This window comes from Camelina sativa, chromosome 17, assembly GCF_030686135.1.
Source record: "Camelina sativa cultivar CO46 ecotype springtype chromosome 17, ASM3068613v1".
Classification (NCBI taxonomy): Eukaryota; Viridiplantae; Streptophyta; class Magnoliopsida; order Brassicales; family Brassicaceae; genus Camelina; species Camelina sativa.
In genome coordinates, this window is record NC_141896.1 from 37,571,092 (window position 1) to 37,593,492 (window position 22,401).

Genomic DNA, 22,401 nt, shown 5'->3' on the forward strand with positions numbered 1-22,401 from the left:
TTAAACATTTTTCAACATATATTTTCTATTGCTTATATATTATGCACTATGCAAATCAAACACTTTAAGAAAATATATAAAAACTAAAAAGTATTAAAATTTAAAACATGCTTTTATTTTGAAAGTTTTTCTCAGGTAAACGTACATAACCAAGATCTTAAAAGAGATATATTCTTTACTACAATCAACAAATCACAAGACACCATGAGGGCAGAAAATCACATGTTCGCATAAAGCACTGACACTAAAACACCCCCACGCATAGTAGACTTAGACTTCGAGTGAAAAATCCATAAGCATGAACCTTCTTTTACGGAATCAAGAGAAGAAGGAAACTAAAACACACACATACAAACTACAGACAAAATGTAGACAAACCAAGCAAAAGTCTCCAAACCAAATCCCTCCTTAATTTGATTGCAACATACCACACTTGTGAAAACTCACAATTCACAAACTCACCAACACTAAGCGGTCTTAAGCAGAGTCTACACCATAGAAAAAGACGTCATCATAACGACCATTGGTTGGAGACTTCCCTCCATATATCAACAAACCTTTCTTTCCATCAATGCAGGCAGTCGTGGACGCGGACCATCCACGGAGACTATGACCTTCTTCCAGCTTCTCCCACGTTAAATTTTCCGTGTTCAACAAGAAAGTCCCACTGGTCAATTTCCCCGGCCCCAAATGAGCCTTTGGGTCCATATCAATCTCACCTCCAGATATAACAATATATTTCCCCAAAACTGCTATCGAAAATACGCTCCTCCCCCATGGCTTTTCACCACTTGTTTCCACTTTAATCCACTTACCTTCAACAGGGTCATAGCAATGAACATCATCCAGTTCATCGACGTTAAATCCATACACAACCCAAATCTTTCCCTGCACAACTGCGAGCCCTGGTCCTCCTCTCGCTTTGCAAACCTTGAAACAACCCGACCCCCTTTTTTTTTAAAATAAGTACAATACATAATTAAGCATCTCATACTACTTAATTAAACCACCCAAACCACAATTCCTCATTAAACCGATAACAACCAATATGCACAGCGGAAACATACCAACATACAGAACCAACACATCATCAATGCAATAACATTCCTAAGCATTCTATCCAGCAACCTAACATATCTCTATCCAAGGTTCCATCCTAAACAATATAACAAAGACCAACAACACACAAACGAGACCCTAGTTCATCCTCCTCCTCATCGCCATGATTCCACGTCACATACCTGCACACCACAAACAACAATTGAGATGCGTAAGTATTATCATAAATACTTAGTGAGGCCGTCCTCCCATCTACTGGGTTATACACACAAGCATATGAGACCCTCAAGTTTAAGCAAAACAAACAACACACAACAATACATCAAACCAGGGAATCAAGTCTCGACTGAGACCAGTGTCGACCGATGCCTCACGGTGTCGATCGATGCTACAAACAATGGTGTCGACCGATGCTAAACAGTGTCGACCGATGCCACTCCAAATGGTGTCGACCGATGCTTCCTAGTGTCGATCGATGCCTCCTCTGCAGACACGATCTGCGCGAAACCGAACATCGAACTCTCCTTCCCAATCATCTCGAATCCGTCTCAAACTCACCCAATTACCTCAGAAATCACTGGGAATCACAAAAACAACGAACCCAAGCAACAAAACAACACAAACAGCAAAGAAACACACAAACAAGAGAGATCTCATGCTTAGATCAACCATGGTCAAGCACTCACCTCAAGAACAGGAAGATTGGATTGAGAAACGTGGAAAACAACACCTCCAGAAGCTCCCCCTTCGTTTCCAGCAACAGCTAACCCTCCTACAGCCTCAGATCTCTCCAAAAACCCCAAGAACAAACCCAGAAAGTCACAGAAACGTTTTCTCCCTTTTCTCTCTTTCTTTCTCTCCAAAAACACAAACGGCGACAAAAGAGACTTTTTGAAACCCTCAGTTCGTCCCCGACACTTAACAAAACGATTAGGGTTTTAATTGAACCAAACCGAACCAATCAGCAATTAAATCAAACCCGACCAAACCGGAAAAACATGGTGTCGATCGATGCCAACAAGGGTGTCGATCGACACCCACACCAAAATTACAAAAATTGGTTCGCGGATGTTACAATTCTCCCCCACCAATAAGGATTCGTCCTCGAATCCCGCAGTACCGTCCATCCTCCAAGGACCTCCGTGCCACCGTCAACACGGCCCGCACGTCCCCAGACCGGACTAAACACCATCAGCCAAGGTTTCCCGTGCCACTGTCGCAACAGCCCGCACACCTCCGACTGACCCTCGAGGTCTTCCTCTAGTCATTATACTCACATCAAAAGACACTATTTGCTCACAACTCAGTGCTTCCCCCGTCTGTGGTCGCAACCAACGAATCATGCCGGCTCACTATCAGGCCAACCGCCTTAAGCTACGGCATCCAGGAAGTCACTCACACACACACTCCCCCCGCTCTCAGGTCGCAACCTTCGAGTCATACCGGCTCACTGCCAGGCCACAGCCTACAGCTACGATATCCAGGGAGTCTCAAAATCCCGCAAAACCGTCCAATTGTCAAGGACCTCCGTGCCACCGTCAACACGGCCCGCACGTCCCCAACCGGACTAAATACCGTCAGCCAAGGTTTCCCGTGCACTGTCGCAACAGCCCGCACACCTCCGACTGAACCACGAGGTCTCCCTCTAGTCAATATACTCACATCAAAGACACTATTTGCTCACAACTCAGTGCTTCCCCCGTCCGTGGTCGCAACCAACGAATCATGCCGGCTCGCTATCAGGCCAACCGCCTTAAGCTACGGCATCCAGGAAGTAACTCACACACACACTCCCCCCGCTCTCAGGTCGCAACCTTCGAGTCATACCGGCTCACTGCCGAGCCACGGCTCACAGCTACGGTATCCAGGGAGTCTCACATGCCCACTCCCCCCGCTCTCGGGTCGCAACCCTCGAGACATACCGGCTCACTGCCGAGCCATGGCTCACAGCTTCGGTATCCAGGGAGTCTCAAAATCCCGCTCTAAGGTCGTCACCCTAAAGCGCGCTCACGGATCGTCATCCGAAGCAAACATACCACTCCCACTCTCTGGCCACAAAGTCCATTGAGCTATCGGTATCACATGAGTTGGGCTCACACTATCCTGAGCAAATAAGTCCGATGTCAACGAGTATCTCCCGACTAGATCTACCTCAACACTTTCCATTTCTGGAAACTTCTATTTTTAGAAACTTTCCATTTATAGCAATCTTCTATTTATGGAAACTTTCCATTTATAGCAATCTTCTATTTATGGAAACTTTCCATTTATAGACTCCCATGCTATTTCCTTTCCAGTGATTTTTCACAAATCCCAAAACCGAAGAACTCCAACTTTTATTAGAACCTCAAATGCTATAATCGTTTACAACTCCAAATGAAAATACATAATGAAAGAAAGAATACATAAGCTAAAACTAAGTGCCGGAATAGACACCCGGTCCTCCCTTCGGCTGCGCTGCAACCTCCATCATCTGCCTCCTCTTAGGACAGAAAGGCCTGATATGCCCTTCCTCCCCGCAATGATAACACACTCGACGGTACTCCTGCGAATCACCTCCCCTGGCCCCGCTTGCCGACACGTGATCCATGCTCCCACTCCCATAACCTCTCTGGCCACCTTGGTTCGCCACTGTCGTCTCTTCCCGCTTCCTTTTACGCCTTTGCTCTAACTGCCTATCCTTGTTTGGAATGCTCTGCTCCAATGTCTCCTCTGAACGAACCGCTGGACTGACCACCACTAACTGTGACCTCAAGTCATCCTCTATCCCAGCTGCAACCTCAACCAGCTCCGCCCTCGTGGCATAGCTCCTCACTCTGCACCGTGTCCTCAAATCATCTCGCAAAGCCAGCAAGAACCTCCGCACCTGAGCCGACTCTGGCTCCCAAGCCCGGCCTGCATACCCCACAAGCCGACTGAACTCTGCATCCAGTTCCCGCACTGTACGGTCCCCCTGAGTCAAACCCAAGAACCGTGCCTCCATACGATCAAGAGCCTCCTGAGGAAAATACTTGGAGTTAAACTCCCCCACAAAATCTCCCCAAGACATACCCCGCTGCACCCTCCGTGCTGTCACCGACCTCCACCACACACGAGCATCTCCTGACAAGTAAAACACTGCCAGATCCACCCTGTACCGGTCGGGACACCTAAGCGAAAGGAAAATATCCTCCATCCGCTCTCTCCACTCATCCGCTACACTCGGATCGGTACTTCCTGAGAAATACCCGGCTCCCACATGCCGCAACTGCTCCATCATCCGCACATACTGTGCATCCACTACCTCGGCCCCCGACTGCACACCTGCCTGCAAACCCGCCACAGGCTGCACCACTGGACCCTGCCCACCACCCACTGGCGGCACTACTGGACCCTGCCCACCAACCACTGGCGGCACTACTAGATCCTGCCCACCAACCACTGGCGGCACAACTGCTGGAAGTCGCTGCAAAACCTGAGCTAGCAAGTCCATCAAGACATCCTCCCTGCCTGGAGCACCTCCCGCTGCAACCCCCACACCCGGGGCAACACCGTGACCGACACCGGGCCCATCCGCCCTGCCGTCACCCAAACCAGCCTGGTCTCCAGACACACTAGGATGAACCTGTGACTCCGCCACCTCCTCACTGGCCATGCTCTGGGCTACACTCACACTGGCCTCAGGAACCTGACCTCGTCCCCGACCACGACCACGACCACGCCCACGACCATGACCGCGACCCACAGCACCCTCTCTAGCCATCTGCACTACCCAGAACAGAAGGCTAAGCACACAATTCAAAAATCGCACATAGAGTACACATCTTACCGTGGAATCTCATTGAAGGCTCGAAGAGGATGATACTAGGACTCCATACCGCAAACAAATTGACTAACTACTCATAATCAATTCCATCACACAACATCATGCATCAAGCAAAAAGGAAAATAATTCACCCAATTAAATTCCTAACCGCTCTAACCATCCATTTAACCATCCTAGAACCGTAAAGGCTCTGATACCAAAATGAAACAACCCGACCCCCTTTTTTTTTAAAATAAGTACAATACATAATTAAGCATCTCATACTACTTAATTAAACCACCCAAACCACAATTCCTCATTAAACCGATAACAACCAATATGCACAGCGGAAACATACCAACATACAGAACCAACACATCATCAATGCAATAACATTCCTAAGCATTCTATCCAGCAACCTAACATATCTCTATCCAAGGTTCCATCCTAAACAATATAACAAAGACCAACAACACACAAATGAGACCCTAGTTCATCCTCCTCCTCATCGCCATGATTCCACGTCACATACCTGCACACCACAAACAACAATTGAGATGCGTAAGTATTATCATAAATACTTAGTGAGGCCGTCCTCCCATCTACTGGGTTATACACACAAGCATATGAGACCCTCAAGTTTAAGCAAAACAAACAACACACAACAATACATCAAACCAGGGAATCAAGTCTCGACTGAGACCAGTGTCGACCGATGCCTCACGGTGTCGATCGATGCTACAAACAATAGTGTCGACCGATGCTAAACAATGTCGACCGATGCCACTCCAAATGGTGTCGACCGATGCTTCCTAGTGTCGATCGATGCCTCCTCTGCAGACACGATCTGCGCGAAACCGAACATCGAACTCTCCTTCCCAATCATCTCGAATCCGTCTCAAACTCACCCAATTACCTCAGAAATCACTGGGAATCACAAAAACAACGAACCCAAGCAACAAAACAACACAAACAGCAAAGAAACACACAAACAAGAGAGATCTCATGCTTAGATCAACCATGGTCAAGCACTCACCTCAAGAACAGGAAGATTGGATTGAGAAACGTGGAAAACAACACCTCCAGAAGCTCCCCCTTCGTTTCCAGCAACAGCTAACCCTCCTACAGCCTCAGATCTCTCCAAAAACCCCAAGAACAAACCCAGAAAGTCACAGAAACGTTTTCTCCCTTTTCTCTCTTTCTTTCTCTCCAAAAACACAAACGGCGACAAAAGAGACTTTTTGAAACCCTCAGTTCGTCCCCGACACTTAACAAAATGATTAGGATTTTAATTGAACTAAACCGAACCAATCAGCAATTAAATCAAACCCGACCAAACCGGAAAAACATGGTGTCGATCGATGCCAACAAGGGTGTCGATCGACACCCACACCAAAATTACAAAAATTAGTTCGCGGATGTTACAAACCTCTCCAGGATTCGGAAGCTGAATCCATTTTTGATCAACAATGCTATAAGCATGAAGTGTATTGACCCGTGCTGTAGTACTCACTCCACCAAAGACATAGACATTCTTGTCATCAGTAGCCATTGCATGGAAGCTATGGGGTGCTGGTCCTTTATCAACGTGAGTTATGAGTTTCCACTCGCTTTTAACAGTGTCGTAAGAGTAGAAACCGCTGTAGGTACGGTGGCCATCGCGACCACCAAAGACGTAGAGGTTAGTGCCGATGGCTACCATGCAAACGCCTAAGCAAGGGAGGTCAGGAACATCGCCATTAGGAGGAGCAAGTGACCATGTGTGAGTCTTGAAATTGAAGACGTATAAATGTTGATCGATGTGAAAATTTGGCGTTAACTCTCCTCCAAAAGAGTACATTTTGTCTCCAACCATTGCTATAGCGTGCGAGCATCTTGGTCCAGGTCCATTTGACTTTTGCTCCACCTAACAATAATAATGCATATAGTTTAAACACAATTAGCATAATAATAATGTTCACACAATCAAAAAAAAAAAAAGGTTACGTAGAAAGGTATATACCTTAAAGGCAGACACTTCTATATTAACATTTTTGAAACACATTTTGTGTTATGTCCTTTAAGTTTTGCTTATTAAAAATTTTATTTACAACATTAACTCTTAAAAAAATTTCATAAATAACATTGCAGAGAAATTCAAATACAAAACTTTCTTAAATCGACCAACATTTGTTATATTTATTGCCTTAAAATCTTAACAATATCTACACATTCCGATATTTTCAAAAACAGCTCTACCTATTAAAATTTTAATCCCATAAAATCACCAAAACTATCTTTAGAGATTTTGTTTGTATAGACTTTCTATAGAAAATTTTGCTTTACATATTTTGATTGTAAAATGTAGATTTAGTCATCTACATTACTTGATTTGAGGTACTTAGGGGTTGATTACTCAGATTTCTCACATTATAATAAATAAAACTAAATAATTATCCCGTGGTGTTTCTATAAATTAAAGTACATTTGGTGTCTTTTAAGTTATACTTATTTACAAAGTTAATCCTTGAAAAATTGCAGATACAAACAGAATCAATTAGATTCCTAAAATGTCTCTACAAATTTGGTTTATAATTCCCTAAAAAAATTTTTATATTAAGAAATTTATTACACTTAATAACATATGCCAAAAATATCTATACAATATTTTCTTCTTTTAAAAACTCTAATATTCAGTAATAACTATATTGTTTCATATGAACAATTAAAATTTTAATGGTTATTAATATGCTGATAAAAAATACAAAATAATTATTTCACGGGTTAAATCTAATAAATTGGAGTATTTATAATATAAATTAATATGCAGTATACTGCATAATAATTTTTATGAATATAATTCTTTCACGGGTTAAATCTAAATAACTTTAAACTTACAGATTAAATTTAAAAACGCTAAAAATTTAAAAATATAATAATATAAAAATAATTCTTTCACGGGTTAAATCCTCTAAAAAGCAGTAAAAATTTATATTTTTATAACCATAAAAAATTCGATACGGTACAAATGTAACATTAGTATAAATAAAACTAAATAATTGTCGCGTGTTTGCGGTATACAACTGATCAAATTTTATAATTAACAATTAAAATACAATTATACAATCTTAAACACTAAACAAAAGAAACAAAATTAACAAACAAATACAATTTCTAAAAATTTAATTTTTTTTTTTTAATATTGTTCCGCGGTGTTGTCCCGCGGGTTAAAATCTAGCTAGTTTCTTAATGCCCGATAAGTTGCATCATGATTAAATCACACGGACTATGATTACTATTACTAGCTAGTTTTACGTACGAATACGATCCGAACTTTTTTGTAGCGAACAAACTGACCAATATCAAACCACCTAATTCAACGTACAACAATTATACTAAATAACATTACTTTATTAAAGTTCCATATTTTTAGCGTAAAACTATACATCCTTAAAAATAAATTTAAATATATTTTCTTAAATCATTTTTGTTTTTTTCAAATGCATACCAAAACCAAAATGAGTAAAAATTTGCAGACCAAATCAATTAGTAGAACCGAATTTTCAGCCCTACTACATACATACCTGGATCCACTTGCCACGCAACATCGGAGTAGGCGAAAGAGACATATAAGCTCCCATAGAATGAAGAACGTCGCTCAAACTTCCATGAAAGCCGGTAATTTTTCCGCCTTCGAGCAAGAAGAAATCACCTGACGTCATTCCAAACCGCTGAGAGGTTATTCCCTTGAATGTCTTAAATATAAGAGCCGTTATAATTTCTGTCTCCAAGCCAAAGAGTTTCTCGTAGTAAACTTTCACAGATGTAATGTAATCATCTCGATCGATCACAAACTGCCAAATACAAAAAAACATAAAAACGCTCTATTCGTAAGAAATTCATAATCTAGGCCTATGGATTTTGGGTACAGAAACTTTATTATTATAAAAAAAAATAAATCCAAATAATATCATGAAGTAACAAAACAACTATGTAATTAATTAATTACCTCCTCTGTTCCGAGCAATGACTTTTTCCCGTGACCATCTCCAGCGAGAAACTCTGATCCTTTATTGTATTCAAACTTGATAAAGGCCACACCAGAATCGCCTTGTCCTACGTAAACTTTTCTCACATGATCATGAGCACCATCGTCCCAAAAAACTCCTCCGTTTCCGCCTTGTGCTGGAAGTTTAAAGGACTTAGGAGTTGCCGGAGTAGAAGATGTCACCGAGGGAGATATATATGCTCCTAAAGAATGGATAACATTGCTTGCTCGTCCATGAAACCCAACGATTTTGCCTCCTTCGAGTATAGATTTGTTTCCGGAAACCTTTCCAAAAGGCTGAGAGGTAATGCCTTTGAATGTTTTGAAAATAAGAGATGTTATGATATCAGTTTGTGTGCCAAAGACTTTCTCATAGTAAAACTCAACCGATGTGATGTAGTCATCCGAATCAACCTCAAACTCTTCTGTTCCTAGCAATGTTATTTTTCCGTGTTCGTGTGTTTCTCTTTTGCCATTTGTTTCGTATTCAAACTTGATATAAGCAACACCGGAATCACCTTGACCAACATAAACCTTTCTTACATTATCGAAAGCACCATCGTCAAATGTTTCTCCACCATTTCCTCCTTGCGCTTCAAGTTTGTTGAGAGTAGGAGTCAAGGAGGAAGAAGAGGATGAGGTTGGACCGAAATAAGCTCCAAGAGAATTGAGATGAGAGCCGACAAAACCATGGAAACCGATGATCTTCTTGTCTTTAACTTGAAATGAAAATTGTGTACCATCTCCAGAAAACTCATATCCAATGAAAACAGAAGTATAGTTGTTGGTTTGAAACTTGATTCCTTGAATGATATTAGAGGAGTCATACCAACCCTCTACAGAAACGAGATACTGCTTGGGATGGCCTATCCCGATCTGTAGAATAACCGAGATCAAAATGTTATTTTCTCGAATAAGAAATCGAACAATTAGCATGGAAGAGAAAAAAAAAAGTAACACACACCGTAGAAACGACAGCTCTACTAGCTTTCACACCATGGAAAATTCCTTCCTTTCTCTCTCCGCTCTTAACATAATCGAACTTAATGTTCTCGATTCCTAAACCACCAGCTGCAACATATATCTTTGTTACATCGTCGTGATCTGATCCATCGTCCCATTGATTGCTCCCCTTACCTCCTTGTGCTTCCATCTTTTGGGTTCCATCTGAACATGTGTCCAATCTGCTTCCTCCTATGTGAGATCCTGTCCCGCCAGTGCTTCCAATGGGAGTGGGAGCATGAACTGGAACGAGAGCGGGAACGGTGGGAAGAGGGGCAAAATGTGCACCAAGAGCATCAATAACATTACCAGACCGACCATAAAACCCAACAAGTTTAAAACCTGTTTCCTCGAACACAAATTTACTACCAAGCAAAGTCCCAAAAGGAGGGGAGGTTCTTCCTTTTGATGTCTTAAACATAAGTGACCTAAGGTAACCATCGATTGTTCCCTCCACTGATGTAATATGTTCATTAGGATAATCCACCACAAACTGCAACCAAATAGTTTTTTTTTTCCTCCAATCAAAACCCAATAATAATACTAATATTCTAGTACACACGAGACTACACAAAGCTTATATATCAAGATACCTCTTGTGGAGCTTCTTGTTTGTTCCCATGAGCATGCGGTACCTTTATTTGGCCTTTCGCATACTCAAACCTGACATAACCCACGTTCTTACCATTTCGTCCAATAAGCACTTTTCTAACACCATCAAAAGCGCCATCGTCCCAAGCAAAACCTCCATTCCCACCTTGAAGTTTAAATGTCTTAAGAGACGAATCCACAGCAGCGAAGTGTGCTCCAATGGCATCAAGAGCTTGACCAGAACGTCCATGGAACCCAATAAGTTTTCCTCCATTTTTACCTTCGAGCATGAATTCTTTCCCTGCTGGATTTCCTAATAACGTTGTATGACCAAGTATCGGAGATATTCTTCCATAAGAGGTTTTGAAGAGTAAAGATTTGATCAATGTTGACCCATAAATGAAAATATTATCGTAGCTTCCACCAACAGCTATGATATATTCACTTGGATAATCTACTGAAAACTGGATTTCATTTTCCATAAAAAAAAAAACTTATTATTAGCTTTCACCAGTTTGATAAGAACCAATTTAAGAATATTTTTTCATTACCTCTTCTAGTTGCCCACCGTTTGTCCCGTGTTCATGGATTTCAAATTTTCCATCATTTTCGTATTCGATCTTGATATATGTTACCGTGCGAAAATCTTTTCCAACAATTACTTTCTTAACTCCATCAAAAACGCCATCATCGAATGCTCCTCCCTTGTGACCACCTATCGCTCCCACCTTTTCAGACATTGTTTCTAGCTTTTAACGTCAGAGAAAATCTGAAAGATTCAAACGTCTTTCAAAAACACACTAAGAAACAAGAAACAACGAACCGAATGGTTTTTTTGGTAGTGAAAAACAAAGGAAACAGTTTCGTCTATTTACTTATCACAAGTGTGGAAAAACGTACGATATATTCCCTATTTATTGGCACTTCTCTTTAGTTTTTGTTTTTGCCATTTTAATATTTATTGTACTTCCTAATAATTGCATTATTGATTCTTTTTATAAAGGTTTTAAATAAAACGTTTTTAAAAAAAAAGTTTTTGATGGCCCTATTCTTTTTATTCGATTAGCATGACAACTAACGAAGCTACACCTTTCAGAATTAAAGCCAACAGAGATGAAAAAAAACAATAATGGCTGATACTGAAATAGCTTATGAACAAAATAATTAACAAAATCAAATATCATATACTATTTCGCGACATATAGATCTTATAGACAACAAGCTAAAAAAAGATAGAAATAGCTTAATAACGAACTATCAACCAGTATTATACATAATTTGAACACAATTTCACGACCTCTATTTAAACTCTTAACCAAACCTGTTACATTTCCAACAAAATGAAAATTTAAAACCAATCTCAAGTACTCTAAGGGGTGTTATTGAATTAAGGTTTTTAATCGATTTGAATTAATATGTGACAATAGTGGATTTTAAAATCCAATGTATTTGTGTGGATTTTAGAATACATATAACGTGGATTTGAAAGTCATATACTCATATATTTTTGGTGATTGTTATGAATTCTTTTTTTGAAGTTAAATATTAAAATAAATTATAAAAAATATATCGATGAGTTCAAAAAGAATCCAAGTCTATCTTAATGAGTTCACTAATCTCAGAGTGCTCCTCCAGTGTCCTTCGTATTTCCTCCAGTACCAGCACCAAGAGACGACGTAACTCGTCATTGAAGTGGTCCTCGTCTTCTAAATTCCAGAATACAAAGGGTGAAGGAGTTTAGTGCGAATAAGAGACCATCGTCAGAGCTTGAGGATTCTTCTTCGTTCAAGACGTAAGAGCGGTGAACTGCGAGGTTGAATAGATCGAATATCATCTAAACCATGAACAGCATCAGCGTGCTCATGGGTTAGAACTATCTACACAAACCATACAATTCATTAATCAGCATAGATTTCAATTCAGACTGCAAGAATTCAAGAAAATAGCAAATAAAAGGGCTTAACAGAATGGATTTGGGGAATCTTATAGAAGGTGAACCAACGAAGAACTTGCTCTCTAAAACACTATTACATAATTAAATCAATAATTATGTAATAGTGTCTACCATCTTCTTCCTCGCAGTAACTCAAAGGTCTCAGTCTGTTATAATCCTCCTGACCTGTTTACAACAAACCACATAAACCACATCTTCAACGACCACTTTTCCAGTCAAGGAAGATGTAACCTACAATCGAAATGAACAGCAAGAAACAAAAAAGATCACCCAACTACTAAATTTTGCCAATAACGAAACAATGACGATATGCAAAAAGCAAGAAATGAAGCAACAACAGATAACAGCTTTTTAAGTGGCTAATTGCATATATCTATTACTAGTAATAATACCTCGTGGACAGTATCACGCTTTTTGATCCTGATATATCATGGTTTTTAGGTGTTTTTAGCCATGATATAAGTTTTGTTTATAGAGTCTTTTTGGTATTTTAGAGTCTTTTGAGTCTTTATAGGATTTAATATGGATGAGAGCTTAATGGAGCTAAATAGGAGGATTTGGAGCTTAATTAAGCATTGAGGCTGAGCTACAAAGTTGGGAGACGAAATTCAGAGACTTGCATCGGTCGATGCAAGTGATGTGTCGATCGATGCAGTATCCACAAGAAGAATTGGAAGTTTTCCCACAAGTTTTGAAGATTTACAAAGTTGCTCCAAAGTTTTCCCTATTTGCATCATTAGTCACTGGCCGTGTTTTAGGAATATAAATAGGATTTTTAGGTCATTGTTTAGACCTAAGCTTTATTTTTCCCTGCAACTTTTGAGAGAAAAACCCTGAGAGATTTTTAGAGAGCTTTTGGAGAGAAGATCAAGACTCTTTCAGAGAAGATTCAGAACTCCTTTTCTTCTCCCTTTAATCTCTTAATGCTATCTATTTTATTCATGATTTGTGTTCTTACAATTATGTCTGAGTAGATATGCTTGTTAGGTTTAAGGTTTCTCATTAGGGATTTCATGAATTATTAGATCTGTTAATTTAGGATTCATTATCTTTCTTGTTCTTCATCATTGGTTATTTTTAATGCTAGATCTTTGATTAGTTATCTGGATTTAGATCTTAGGATTATTAATTGATATGAGAATATAATTGATTTTCCTGATAAAAACCTTTGGTGAGCAAAATTACTTTTTACAAAGAGATTTGAATTAGTAATTTTGTAAACTTATCTAAACCTGATTTTATTGCTGGTTTTTAACTTGAATTTTGCAAAGAGATTTAGATTTTTTAGTTTTAAAACTTAGATAATATTTACAGTGAGAACTGATTTATTTTACAATTGTGTTTAGAGTTCAAGAACGGTGATTAATTGTTGAATCCTGCTAGTTTAATTAATTGATCTGATTTTCCATGCCCTAGGCATATCATTTATTCCATCTGAATTTACATCTCTTTTATATTCTGTTTTATTTTGCAATTTAATTAAAATATTTCTGTTTAGCATAAGTAAAAGATTATTAAATCTATTGTGTGAATCTAGAGTTCTTGTTGATTCGATCCCTAAGTACTATAATTAATCTCTTAATTTGAGAGAGTAGCTCATGATTAAATTTGAGCATATCAGATCCCATCACTTGCCATCATATACCTGTAGCACCAATTCGATATAGCTAAAAATAAACAAGCGATAATGGGGAAAATAGTATGAGTTAGGATTGTAAAACAATTAAGAAAAACTGTTACATCAAGATATGGAGAAAGTGATGGGATCTGATATGTGATATGCTCAAATTTGTTTATATTCTCATACCGCGAGTACATGAAGGAGAATACATATTCTCATACCGCGAGTACACAAATTTGTTTAGCTCCCAGGGTTAAATTTGAGCATATCAGATTCGAGCTTCTTCATCATCGTTTCTAGGAGCTAGTTGTGTCACCATGGGAGATAAATCAGTCTGAGGTGAACAATTTTATAAGATAAAATTAATCAATAAGTAGACAACATAATGAATCAGACAATAAAAAATGCAGATTGTACCTGGATATCCTCCATGGTAGCGCTATTATGGCTACTGTCAAGAAAAACCTTACACAAGGAAATAAAGATTTGTTTATATTCTCATACCGCGAGTACATGAAGGAGAATACATGGTGAATATAAAGAGGCTTTACCATATAAAGCTTACTGAGACGAGCGGCCTGAGAACTCTCGACAACCTGCCACTGTCCTTCCTCTGAACAGAACAGCCACTCATGAGCACGAGTCTGAAATTTAACACTCCTTTTAATAGTTCAAACAAAATTAAACTAAATATCCACATCACTTTTAGCGAACTAAAATTTTAAGGATTTATGGTGCTGAAAAAGCTTATCTTGGGAAATGTCTATGTTTCAAAGACAATAGAGATATGTAGAATCAAATGGCTAAGTAAAGCAAAAGCAGAACAGCTAGCACTGGAGGCAATGGAAGATCTGAAACAATAATACCACAAAAATCTTCGATGAAGTTCTACACCAAAAAAAAATTAAATTTAGGTCTTGGTGTGAACTATGAGTTCCATGAATTTAATAACGGAGAATCAAAAGTTAATCCTGATTCCTGACAAATAAACAGAATACCTCGCCATTACACAGAAAAATACATGAAAGATGATTCCTTCTCACTGAATGAGTAAAAGAAACAAAGAGAAGATAGTTAAATCCGATTGAGAAAACTACAAAACCAAATCCAGAGATTTTCAATCAGAAACATGAGAAGTGAAGGAACAAAGGGAATCACGCTCTCAAATTCCAAATCAAACACGAGTAGAGAAAAAAAAATTTCAAAATCAAACACGAAGGCTATGAGAGAGGGAGAAAAAAAAATTTCAAAATCAAACACGAAGGCTATGAGAGAGGGAGAAAAAAAAAATCCCTCACAAAAGTATGGTATTGTGTTTGTTCACATTTTAGAAGCAGAATACGTTCAAATCCAAACTAACACAAAATCCAATGGAAATTGAATAACGCTAGATTTTAATAGATTTTTTTAAATACACGATTGAATAACACTGGATTTCTAAATCTATCAGATTCTTTTAAAAACCACAATCTAATAACACCCCCTAAATGTAAGGATACAAATAATACTGATGAATATATTCAACTGAAATCGATAAGAGAAACATAGAAGTAAGCTGAATAAAAAAAACCTTTCAAAAATCTAAGAACCCAGATACTTTCCATCTGACCTACTATTTGAAAAACATAATAAATTCCCAACAATAAACTTTTACATTGTAGAAGACATATATGTTGAATTTGTTTATTTGAATGAGAATTGCTAGATTAGTTTACAAAGTTAAAAGAGGATAAATAAGCAAGTATGCATCCTCGTAATTTTACTGGGACAATGATTTAGACATAGCATCACAAGGTTTTATAATAGACCATACTTAAACTTGAAGAGCATAAGGAAGATGGTTTTTTTGAGGATATACTGTAGAATTATTACTTCATACCCTGACGACCAAGCACTTTCTAGGATACTCGTATGAGAAACTTATAAGTAAAAAATTATTTTAACAAATTTTAGATGTCAAACTATATGAAATTTTAAATGGTATGAAGATATATCTATAACATAAGAATTCCAAGATATTTATAACATAAGAATTTCAAAAGGCTGATAACATGGGGTACAAAACCTATGTCCAACCCTTCTCGATAAAAGTTTTTTTGCAGAAAAATTCTGGAAAACGTGATAACATGGGGTACAAAACCAAAAATCAATTGCTAGCTTTCGTTTTTTTAAAAAGGGGAATTGTTATTATGATTCACCGTTGGTTGGAAGACCAGAAGAATATGTTAAATTTGGGCTTTACTGTGGGTTTCTAACTTAAAACCAATTGGTAATGAGTGGGTTGACCCTAATCCTTTATATATTACTTAATCCCTTCACATCTATTCAATGTGGGATCTTTCTCCACACGCCCCCTTGAGATAATGGCTTTTCTAGCCATTAATCTCGACAATCTATCACGCCCCCTCGAGATAATGCTCTTTATTTAGCTATTTTGATGGAATTGGGCCATCTTTTGGGCCATCAATTAATGGGGTGATCGGGCCTCTGTCCGGGCCGGATTAAATTTACGAGTCAGCGTGTAGGTTCTGATACCATGTTAAATTTGGGCTTTACTGTGGTCTTCTAACTTAAAACCAATTGGATATGAGTGGATTGGCCATATTCCTTTATATATTACTTAATCCCTTCACATCTATCCAATGTGGGATCTTTCTCCACAGAATAACAATTGATATTCCAGAAACAAATGTCGCTGAGAGAAAGCCGTTGACGACGACTGCTTTCGTGATGAGACGCCCATCCCACTCTTGTTTCAAACTATATGATGTGTCGACCACGGAAAATAGAGAATCATCTTTCTGATCGCCCTAAGAACGAAAAAAAAAAGAAGCATAGCTTGTATGATTTTTTGTTACTAAATCTAATAATTACGATTTTTCTTATGAACATCGATTTTTTTTTTCTTTCAGAAATCCTATTTACAAAAGCTATAATTAAAAAAAAATCATCAAAATAATATGTCTTACTAGAAGTATGCTCGCGTGATACGCGAGATATATTTCATTTATAGTTTTATTAATTCTTATATATCTTAAATCTAGATATATAATTTTAAAATATTATTGTTCAAAATTTTTTAACAATATTTAATGTGTTCTTCAAGTTTTGACGCAAAATAAAATAAATAGGACATCTCGGTAAAAAGTTTTGGTTGAAGTAATTAAGTAGTTATTTCTTATTCATTATCTCATACAAAATTTTTTTGATGTTTCTAAATTTAATACATAATTAATTATATGTGTTTTATCATCATTTGTATTATGCAGATTTTTATCTAGAGGGTATATTTTTTAAAATAGATAATTAATAATACTTTAATTTAGGAAAACAAAATTTATATAATATCTTAATTTTTATGTGACAACTTTAATCATCAATTAAAATTAACAAAAGGATATTGTAAGAGTAAGACTTACCATCTTAAATCACTGCTAACAACTTGTGCAAGCTTGTAATTTATACAAATCTACTTCAAGTTTATGCACATGCCATCTTCTTTCTCTTGTTCAATACAATCGATACTTATGTAATGTTGCTTACTTTTTCCTTAAATATTTGCAGGTTTTTAAATTTTTTTGTGTGTCTCTCCAAAAATCATATTTTCTAATACTTGACACAAATTAATATTATAATAATAAAACATTAACTTAAAATTAATATTAATTCATAGCATTAAGACTGAGGAAAATATAGTTATTTACATATACAAAAAAAAATGTAGCTGAACACAAATATTGTGTGCTATTAGTTTATCTAGAAATCAACTATATAGGATACGAAGAAAAACGTTTTCTTACTCTCCTTATTTCCTCCAAATCAACTATATAACGCAGGTCTCTTGTTTGATGTTAACACCATTTTCCCTAATTGAGAGCAATCTCTAACAAAAATCACATACACTATTGTTCTTTAACCTAACACCCCATAACCCAAATAAAACCCCATTTTCTATAGTTTTTCTCTCTGATATATTTTAAGTTTTCCACAAAACACATCAATATTTTTTCATATTATATCTCTTAATATTTGTCTGTTTTCCCCCTTTTTCATAATTTGATTACCTTAATTTATTCTCAGGCATTATAATTTGCTAATTTATTTTTTGAAATCTAATAATTAATTTTAAATTACATAATATTTTAAGATTCTCACAAATACATCTTCAAATTTTCTAATCTATCTCTTGAAAATTTGGCAATTTAAATTTATCCCTAATTTCTGTCTAGTTTAAGTTTCATCAGTTTTTTGTTTCTTTGGAATTTTGCAACTCCAGTAGTAGTGTCTCCAAATAAGTGATCCACTTCCTTATGTAGTGAAAAGAAAATCCATCAAAAATTACAGATGTTTTGTAACGGAGTTTCTTCATTGTTTTATCTTTTGTATTTATTAGTTACATTTTTAACTTTTAACTGGATAAACTAAGGAAAAAACATAATACAATTATTTACCAGATACTTATGAGCCACTAAATTGGTATAAGTAATAATAAAAAGAGCCCTGTCATTGGTCTCATACAATCGATTATAAAAAAAGTACTATCGAATCAGAACCCTGTCATTGGTCTCATAATCATACTCATATTTAAAACAGATTAGTGAGAAATTACGAAGAGCCCAAGCAAATAAGAAACAAAAAATGATCGTAAACCATTTTCACTTGATAAGAATAGCGGATAAATTGATCATTTGTTTGATGCATCTTCATAACGATACAAATCTGAAATATATATATATATATATATATATATATTTTGCTGAAAATATTTATATTAAAAGGAAATGTAGGAATTTTTTGTTTTTGCTTTGTGGGCCTATAGTTACTAAAGTCCAAACTACAAATAATTTATGTTAATTAGGTCCAAACAATAAATAAATACATGTGTCAGATATATAGCATGCCAAGTGTCATCACCTCAGCAAAAGTTGAGGAAAACATTCTCATACTAGGTTCTCATACCTCATAAAGTGCCATGTATTTATTTGATATATTTTGACAAAAATTATATATGATTGATGCCGTAATGAAATATTATATTACAGAAAACTTTAAATTACTATTAAGGAAAAAACTAAATTTCATATACACAATTTTTTAAAATATAAAAATTAGTTCTGTTTTAAAATTAAATCTGATTAAAAAATCATGAATCTAACTCGACATCAAGGCAAGACGGATCAAACTGGTGTCCTCACATATCTTTACAATTTCTTTGGCCACCAGAAAAACGAAACAATTTTATAATCATGAATTTATCTCCTTTTTCATATTTAATTGATCGCTATCACCTATGTTTTCGTGTTTTTTTTATTTAATGTTTTCTTATTCTTCATATTCTTTCTTGTCATTTTCATTGTCAAATTTTATGGTAATTGTCATCGTTACTTTTACCATCCAGTTCTTTGTTATACTCTTCTTTTTGTTCTTCCTCGTCAACTTTTTCACATTCTTTCACTGAAAAAACCTTTTTTTTTAGACTACCACACAACTTGTTAACCCATCAAACTCCAAGACCAAAATCATTTTTTCTCAAAAAAATTGTGCAATTCATGAAAACCAGCATAGTCAACACAAGCACCCAATTTATAAATTTTAATTTTTTGAAAAGCTTTTAAATGTTAAGAAATTTTTAAAATATAAAATTATAATATTTTGAAACCTTTTTAAAGCTAAAATTTTTAGAAGTTTCAATATTTAAAGTATTTTAAACTTTAAAAGGTTCGAATATAATATTTGAACCTTTTTAAAAAGTTTCAACATTTATAATATTTTAAACTATTAAAATTTTAAAATTATAATATTTAAAAACTTTTTAAAAGCTAAGAGCTTTTAATATTTTCAATATTTATAATATTTAAAATTTTTAAAATTTTAAATATTATAATATTTTTTTGAAACTTTTTAAAGTTTTAGTTTGATCAAATAAAAAACAGGATCAAACCGAATAAAACTTCTAAACTTGGACGCCTGATAAATCAAGCTTTCTTGCTCATTCGTTGTTGGAAGCATATTAATCTTATTTATACTGGTTTGAACCATTGTCTAAAAGTTTTCTAGCCAATGTGGGATATTGTACATAGTTTTTTTATTTCCATACATTTTAAATTTTCCTTAGTCTAAAAAATTCTGGAAATTTAGAAAATGTTAATGAATGACATGTCAAATCCTGATAGGTTGTTCAAAATAATTCTTAATATATAAAATTCTGCAAATTTCTAAAAATGTTAATTAGTGACATGTTGATTCCCTATTGGTTGTTTTAAAGCTTAGGTGGACAGCCAGCTTATAGCTCCTACTTTTATTTAATATAATTATATAAGATATCTAACTAATTTATAAACTACGATTAATAATAATTATTAACATTTATTATTAAATTTATGATTATTCGTGATGCATATATTTTGTGTCAAACATATGACGTTTTCAAAACATCGATGAGAAAAGTATAATGCAAAATGAGCTTTCATTTGTTGTCGTTGCCAAGTAAGTTCGTTTACTCATCGCTGCGATTAGCTTGAGCTACTACAGTTTGTCTCTCTTTTTTTCTAGTTTTCTTCACCACAATCGCTGGTGTGGAAGCAGCGACAGAAAAGTTTAAAGAACGGTAGATTTGCAGATGTTGCCGGAAAACTAGTGATCTCCATCTGTTTCTAATTTTCTATCGGTGAATCCTTAGATTAGAGAAGAAGCCACCTTTGAAACCTATCCATCTCCATTTTCCTTTATATTTGGTGTTGCTGAAATCAGACTCTGCGACACCTAACTAAACATACTAGGCCTATATATACATATGTCATTTTATGTTTTTAGGGAAGAGATTTTGGTAATTTTTTATTTTTACTTTTATCATCTAGTCCGTTAATTAAGTCTTAACTGGAATTTTGTAGATCAAACTTTTTTTTATTACATCCTGGAGTAAGATTTTAAAAACCCAACAAATTAACAAGGGAGTCAATAATTAAGTATTCTAAAAGTAGTAAAAGATACGAGAGATCATGATGGAAATATGCGAAACTTTTGACAATATAGCTTTTTTTTTTTTTTTTTCCCTGGAACTTTACGAAGATATAACTGGAGAAAAATAAACTCCAATAGCATCAAAAGAACCACCATCCCTTCCATGGAACCCGACGATAACATTATCTTTACTCTCCAACACAAATTTGGTACCAATGACCAATCCAAATGTCTGAGAGATTCTCCCTTTTGATGTTTTGAAAGTCAATGACGTAAGGACTAAATAGTTACCCTCGTGGATGTGGTCGTATGTACCCTCCACAGATGTCATATACTCATTCGGAAAGTCCACAGCAAACTAAAATAAATATACAAACTGTTAGGAATCATTTAAAAAAAAGACCTAGCTTCTTATAATTCAATTCGTATACCATTTCGCAAAAACAGTACTCATGATTGATCGATTTTAAAACAGATAAACATTGTACATCTTACTGTATCTAGACGAATAATGTATAGGGATATAGAGATATTTACCTCTTGTGTCTCTCCATTCTTCATCCCGTGATAACGTGTTACCACTTGGCCATCTTGATCATAGTCGATGTTCATACTCCTTATATGAGTTTCAGTAAAAGTAACATACACCTTTCTTACGCCGTCGTAATTAGGACCATCATCCCAATATTCGCCTCCCGTTATGCCACCTTGGAGTTCCGATTTGGTGGGAGGAGTCTTCATATATGCTCCAAGAGAGCGTAGGTTATGCAACGCAGATCCATGGAAGCCAATGATGATTTTTCCTTCGACTCCTAGTGAAAACTTAGTACCCTTTTGATATCCAATAAATTCTGAAGTCTTGAGGTTTGTTTTGAATTGTAGTGCTTGCATCACACCGGTCTTTTCATTGTAGTAACCCTCAACAGATACTATTTGCTCATACTTGAGATGGTCAATCTCCAACTGGAAACAAAAGAAAAATTGCAAAACTTGACAAAATTTTTAATTACGCCTATGACATAATTATTAGGATTTCTAGAATAACCTTTAATAACGATGCATTTTTGGTCGTAAGATAAATATAATTTTATACTGGATATTATTGTTGGTTTTTGAAAGTGTAGTTGCAATAATTTTTTCCTTCCGTAGCTTTAATATACCGACATGAAAATATGAATTGAAACATACCGTCTGTGTGAAACCATCGGCTGAACCACCATGGACTGATCCATTAATAGATTGTCCATCCTTGACATAGTCGATTTTGATGTACTGAATCCCTTCATGATCACCTCGTATATAGACTTTTGCTACATTATCATGGTTGGCTCCATCATCCCACAACTTCCCTCCTTTCCCACCTATTGCTTCTACCTTTTGGGCCATTGCGAACCCATTTGAAT

At 36.2% G+C, this 22,401-nt stretch overlaps 2 protein-coding genes across 2 annotated transcripts; both read right to left on the bottom strand.

Moving 5' to 3' along the window:
- Positions 1-158: 158 nt before the first annotated feature.
- Positions 159-11,206, bottom strand: LOC104758520 (myrosinase-binding protein 2-like). Its single transcript, XM_010481402.3, has 7 exons — positions 11,015-11,206; positions 10,466-10,927; positions 9,835-10,365; positions 8,832-9,746; positions 8,407-8,676; positions 6,273-6,749; positions 159-930 (listed from the first exon to the last, which is right to left on the bottom strand). Exons 1-7 carry the CDS (start codon positions 11,201-11,203, stop codon positions 478-480), a joined length of 3,297 nt encoding a protein of 1,098 aa, XP_010479704.2. The 5' UTR covers positions 11,204-11,206; the 3' UTR covers positions 159-477.
- A 9,892-nt stretch (positions 11,207-21,098) lies between these two features.
- LOC104759966 (jacalin-related lectin 8) lies at positions 21,099-22,401 on the bottom strand. Its single transcript, XM_019239705.2, has 3 exons — positions 22,187-22,401; positions 21,536-21,961; positions 21,099-21,356 (listed from the first exon to the last, which is right to left on the bottom strand). The coding sequence occupies exons 1-3, from the start codon at positions 22,382-22,384 to the stop codon at positions 21,099-21,101; spliced, it is 882 nt and encodes a 293-aa protein (XP_019095250.1). The 5' UTR covers positions 22,385-22,401.

Coding starts and splice junctions, on each gene's coding strand:
- LOC104758520 (XM_010481402.3), bottom strand. CDS start 11,203: ATGTCTGAAAAGGTGGGAGCGATAGGTGGTCACAAGGGAGGAGCATTC. Junction 10,928..11,014: donor ACGGTGGGCAACTAGAAGAG/GTAATGAAAAAA, acceptor AATGAAATCCAG/TTTTCAGTAGATTATCCAAG. Junction 9,747..9,834: donor GTAGAGCTGTCGTTTCTACG/GTGTGTGTTACT, acceptor GTTATTCTACAG/ATCGGGATAGGCCATCCCAA.
- LOC104759966 (XM_019239705.2), bottom strand. CDS start 22,384: ATGGCCCAAAAGGTAGAAGCAATAGGTGGGAAAGGAGGGAAGTTGTGG. Junction 21,962..22,186: donor CCGATGGTTTCACACAGACG/GTATGTTTCAAT, acceptor TTTTGTTTCCAG/TTGGAGATTGACCATCTCAA. Junction 21,357..21,535: donor AGAATGGAGAGACACAAGAG/GTAAATATCTCT, acceptor TATTTATTTTAG/TTTGCTGTGGACTTTCCGAA.